General features: G+C 50.9%; 1 protein-coding gene across 1 annotated transcript in view; it reads right to left on the bottom strand.

Moving 5' to 3' along the window:
• mybbp1a (MYB binding protein (P160) 1a) overlaps positions 1–5,000 on the bottom strand; it is a 10,057-nt gene that overhangs the window by 3,715 nt on the left and 1,342 nt on the right. The window contains exons 3-18 of the mRNA XM_046841943.1: positions 4,907–4,990; positions 4,711–4,785; positions 4,410–4,517; positions 4,132–4,322; positions 3,827–3,994; positions 3,504–3,621; positions 3,070–3,383; positions 2,699–2,809; positions 2,448–2,573; positions 1,995–2,207; positions 1,732–1,840; positions 1,428–1,530; positions 680–846; positions 481–600; positions 261–395; positions 1–73 (exon numbers count right to left, since the gene is read on the bottom strand). The exon at positions 1–73 is cut by the window's left edge and continues 101 nt beyond it. Coding sequence (XP_046697899.1) covers positions 1–73; positions 261–395; positions 481–600; positions 680–846; positions 1,428–1,530; positions 1,732–1,840; positions 1,995–2,207; positions 2,448–2,573; positions 2,699–2,809; positions 3,070–3,383; positions 3,504–3,621; positions 3,827–3,994; positions 4,132–4,322; positions 4,410–4,517; positions 4,711–4,785; positions 4,907–4,990 — 2,215 coding nt within the window. The remainder of the gene's footprint in view (positions 74–260; positions 396–480; positions 601–679; positions 847–1,427; positions 1,531–1,731; positions 1,841–1,994; positions 2,208–2,447; positions 2,574–2,698; positions 2,810–3,069; positions 3,384–3,503; positions 3,622–3,826; positions 3,995–4,131; positions 4,323–4,409; positions 4,518–4,710; positions 4,786–4,906; positions 4,991–5,000) is intronic.

The following is a 5,000-nucleotide window of genomic DNA, read 5'->3' as shown; positions in this document are numbered from 1 at the left end:
CTAAGTTCTGATCCAGCTTCATCATGGCCTCGTCATCCAGCTCCTCGTCCTCGCTGCCGTCCTCCTCGGTGGCCTGAGGAGCAGAAAACATGATGTTTATCCTTCATTCAGCTCATGCGGTATAAACACACCTGCATCCACAATCACACGCTGCAGAAGATCTCACATGAAATCACTCTCACACTCCATCATCTTCAGTGTTCACACCATCATCACTCAGATCATCTCCCCGGTCTCATTCACCTCACACACACACGTACCAAAGCGTTCTGTCCCTGCAACACCTTCATCAGCTCCAGACGGAAATTCTGGTCCACTTCCTCCTCCTCCTCCTCATCTTCATCTTCCATTGCTTCATCTTCATCATCATCTGTGGAGTCGTTTTCCTCTTCATCCTAACAACACATCCACCATAACATCTTACTTTCCTGCTTTATTCTCCTAAATGTGTGTGTGTGTGTGTGTGTGTGTTACACTCACCTCTGCTTCCTGTTCTTCATCTTCATCATCCTCTTTTGTTCTGTTCTTCTTCTTCTCTCTGTCGTTGTCGTCCATCACCAGCACACCGCTCTCCTCCTCGTCCTTACTCGGGTCCAGAACCTTCAACATCGTCACAGCTCAGATAAGTGTGTGTGAGAGTGTGTGTGTGTGTGTGTGCGTGTGTGTGTGTGAGACTTACATTCAGTATAGCGGTGAGTGCAGCTTGTGTGAGATAAGGACACACTTGGCTGAAGGCGGTCTTACACACACTGCGGATCAGACGACTGGGCTGAGCGAGGAGAGAGAGCAGGATGTCCACCACCACCTCCACCCAGTGAGGCTCCGCCCCCTCGGCCTGCTCACGGTCTGCCACACACACACACACACACACACACACACAGAGACACTGATTATTCCTGATGCACAGTGTTGGGGGCGGGGCTTAATGTGTCTGGGCACAGTGTCGGGGGCGAGGCTTAATGTGTCTGGGCACAGTGTCGGGGCGGGGCTTAATGTGTCTGGGCACAGTGTCGAGGGCGGGGCTTAATGTGTCTGGGCACAGTGTCGGGGGCGGGGCTTAATGTGACTGGGCACAGTTTCGAGGGCGGGGCTTAATGTGTCTGGGCAGTGTCGAGGGCGGGGCTTAATGTGTCTGGGCACAGTGTCGGGGGCGGGGCTTAATGTGTCTGGGCACAGTGTCGGGGCGGGGCTTAATGTGTCTCGGCACAGTGTCGGGGCTTAATGTGTCTGGGCACAGTGTCGGGGGCGGGGCTTAATGTGTCTGGGCACAATGTTGGGGCAGGGCTTAATGTGTCTGGGCACAGTGTCGGGGCGAGGCTTAATGTGTCGGGCCACAGTGTTGGGGCGGGGCTTAATGTGTCTGGGCACGGTGTCGGGGCAGGGCTTAATGTGTCTGGGCACAGTGTCAGGGGCGGGGCTTGTCTCACCTGTGTCACCTTTCTTCTGCTTCTTCTTCTTGGGTTTTTTGGCCTGTGCCTGCTCCATACAGCTCCTCAGATCATTCAGCAGCTCCACACTGTCATCTGGAGCCTACACACACACACACACACACACACACACAGTGAAGGATAAAAGTCTGAGTGTTTACTGTCAGAGACGTTCATTCTGAAACCGAAAACATCCAACAAAGCAAAATATACACACACTGATTATTTACAACGCACAGTAACACATCTAACTACAAGTGTGTGTGTGAGTGTGTGTGTGAGTGTGTGTGTGCGCATTATGGACCTTGAACATCTGGATGCCGATGATGAGGAAGAGGTGTTGGAAGGCAGAGTGTTCTGGAGCTGAAGATTTCTTCATCTTCTTACTCAGAGACTCGACTGACTGCAGCATGCTGTCACACACACACACACACACACACACACACACACACCTGAGTACATGTGATTTATCAGGACAGTGGATTATGATGGAAATATACAGTGAATACAATCACATTATCACACTTCCTGAGCACTGTGTGTGTGTGTGTGTGTGTGTGTGTGTACCTGTCCCAGGCGTGTGTGTGCTCTGTGTTGAGTGTGTGCACGCTCCGGACGTGTTTGGTGTGTTTGAGCAGCGTGTTGGCGAACTGAACGATGCCGTACACCCACATGGAGCCGTCTGCTCTCACACCCAACACACATCTCCTGCTCGCCGCCTCACCCTCACTCTGTACACACTCACCAAGCAGCGGCAACACACTCAGAGAGTGTAACACACTGGGGGAGGGAGAGAGGGATCATGATTCGATGAATAAAAGGATGAAAAGAATGAACAGAGTACACAGTGTCATTATAATGCAGCAGCAGCTCCACCTAGTGGTGAATATCTACACAGCAGTACACTCTCAGCTAGTGTACATGCTGCTCCAATATACAGAGAAATAAACAGATTACTGAAACACACACACACACACGCAAACACACAAACACACACACACACACACACACGCTGAATACCTGAAGAAGGTGGAGCTGGCGGTGTTGCGTGTGTTCTGGTCCAAAGGAGGTGAGAGTTTGTGTTGAGTCTCTGGAATTTCAGCTGTGGACTTCACAGTGTTGAAGAACCCATGGAAGAATATAAACCTACACACACACACACACACACACACACACACACACACACAATGTCCATAAGTGCTACATGATGCAAGACAGATCCTGCTGTACACGTGTGTGTGTGTGTGTGTGTGTGTGTGTGTGTGTGGTACCTGGCGATCTCCATAACCAGCTCCTCATCTTTTTTAATCTGATGGTTCTCTACGATGCAGGCGAGACGAGGGATGATCCACTTCCTCAAACGTGATACACACTCCTCAGTCCTGACAGAGTAAACACACACAACTGTTACACATGCACACACACACACACGCACACACATTTTGGGTACACACAGTTCTGACCAAACCTGAGTATATGATCAATAATAAACAACAATGACAATCTTTAAAGGCGGAGTCATGGGCGGAGTTATAACAGTAATAACTGCTGATCTCACAGAGGGGCGGAGTCATTATTAACAGTAATAGCTGTGCTCTGATTAAGGGGGTGTGGTTATATACAGTAATAGCTGTGCTCTCACCGAGGGGTGGGGTCGCGGGCGGAGTCGTGGGCGGAGTCCTGGTTGCGTCGCTGTTTGCGGGTGCTGAATTCGAGCAGCTCGGGGATCTCGGGCTGACAGAAGCGCTCTATAAGCCAGCGTGTGTAGGGTTTCAGAGCGCCGGGTTCCACATGCTCCAGAACCTTCCAGAAAGACGGCACGACAGGAGCACCGCGGTGCGCCAGCCGACTGAACGCCTGCAGGACCAGCAGCTGTTTCTCCACATCAGTGCAGCTGTGCAGGAACGCACTCACACACTCATCCATCTCCGGGGAGAACTTATAGCGCTCAGGGAGCTGGGGGGGAAGAGAAAAAGGGGCGGGGTTACAGAGGATTGTGTTATAACTGACACACACACAAACACACGCGCACACACACACACACACACACACACACATCGAGGGGGCAGAACTGACCTGTGCAGTCATGACGTGTTCACCATAACGTCTCATCACCTCTCCACTCAGTACATACTGCAGCTGAGACACCGACAACAACGCCAAGGACACGCCCATCAACCTGAACGCCAGGTAACTGAGACACAGACAGAGGGGGGACAGAGGGAGAGAGAGGGAGAGAGACAGACAGAGGAGAGAGAGACAGGAGGGAGGACAGATCCTTGTTTATTGCATTACAGTAGGTAAAGAAAGGAAAGACAGGAGTGATTCACCTGATCCTGTAAACAGTTTGGTAAATGGTGTGTGTGTGTGTGTGTGTGTGTGTGTGTGTGTACACTCACTGGCTGGGTCCAGGTGGGTCTGAGATCAGTCCATCAATCACCACTTTGTCCCAGAAGAAGGTGAAGCTGTCCTCACGCAGGGACACGTGCAGCAAATCAGAGGCGACAGCAGGCAGCACGCGTTCCTTCTTCACCGAGCGTCCTGCAGTCTTCATCACCTCTACTAACCTGCACACACACACACACACACACACACACACACACACAGTTACAGATAGACTTAAGAGGACAGTGTGTGTGTGTGTTGATGGAGATGGTGCCTGAAAGTTGTTGAGAGGTGTGTGTGTGTGTGTGTGTGTGTATACCGGGGCAGTGTATATGTGCTGATGATGGAGGAGGTCCCCAGCAGCTTGTCCAGGTGGGCGGGGCTAAGTGTGGACGAGAACCTGCGCATGACCAGCAGGAGGAGCTCTAACTGCTCTGGACTACTGAGAGCTGAACTCAGATCCTCCTGCAGAGTGCTGAACAACACCTGCTCAAACATCTGCTCCGACACCTGTATATCCACACACACACACACACACGGATTAGAGGTGAAACATGACGAGGGAGCAGCACATGTTCTGCAGGAGGACCAGGTTACCTGGTTGAGGATATCTGCCATGGTCTTCCTGGGTAAATCTCTCAGATATTCTCTGTACTGAGAGAGAGACTGCAGCAGCTTCACACACTCCAACAGGACGTCAGCTTCCTACACACACACACACACACACACAGGATATAAATACATTACATGCTGAAGAGTTTGTATTAAACACTGATGTTTCAGAAACTGGACTGTTCCATAAGTGCAAAAGAAATGGCACCCCATAACAGATTGAGGTGTCAGGGGCAGTGATGGAGTGTGTGTGTGTGTGTGTGTGTGTGTGTGTGTGTGTATATACCTTGTGCAGGCGTGTGGACTGAGACAGAGCGAGAACACCAAAGAAATTGCCGAAGGTCACGTATTTTATCTGTTTCTGTAACCAGAGAGAGAGAGAGAGAGAGAGAGATCAGAGTATGAGGGTTTGGCTGTTACAATACACAGTCCTCTGTGTGTGTGTGTGTGTGTGTGTGTGTGTGTGTGTGTGTGTTTCTCACCTTGCTGGCTGTCTGCAGGTTGTGTTTCTCTTTGATCTGGTCCAACATGCTTCTAAGGGTGATGTCCTCAAACACACTCAGCACCTGTATACAC

The sequence above is a fragment of the Silurus meridionalis genome, chromosome 27, assembly GCF_014805685.1.
Source record: "Silurus meridionalis isolate SWU-2019-XX chromosome 27, ASM1480568v1, whole genome shotgun sequence".
Taxonomy (NCBI): Eukaryota; Metazoa; Chordata; class Actinopteri; order Siluriformes; family Siluridae; genus Silurus; species Silurus meridionalis.
The sequence above is the reverse complement of the archived record's forward strand: the minus strand, read 5'-3'. Positions and strand labels throughout refer to the sequence as shown.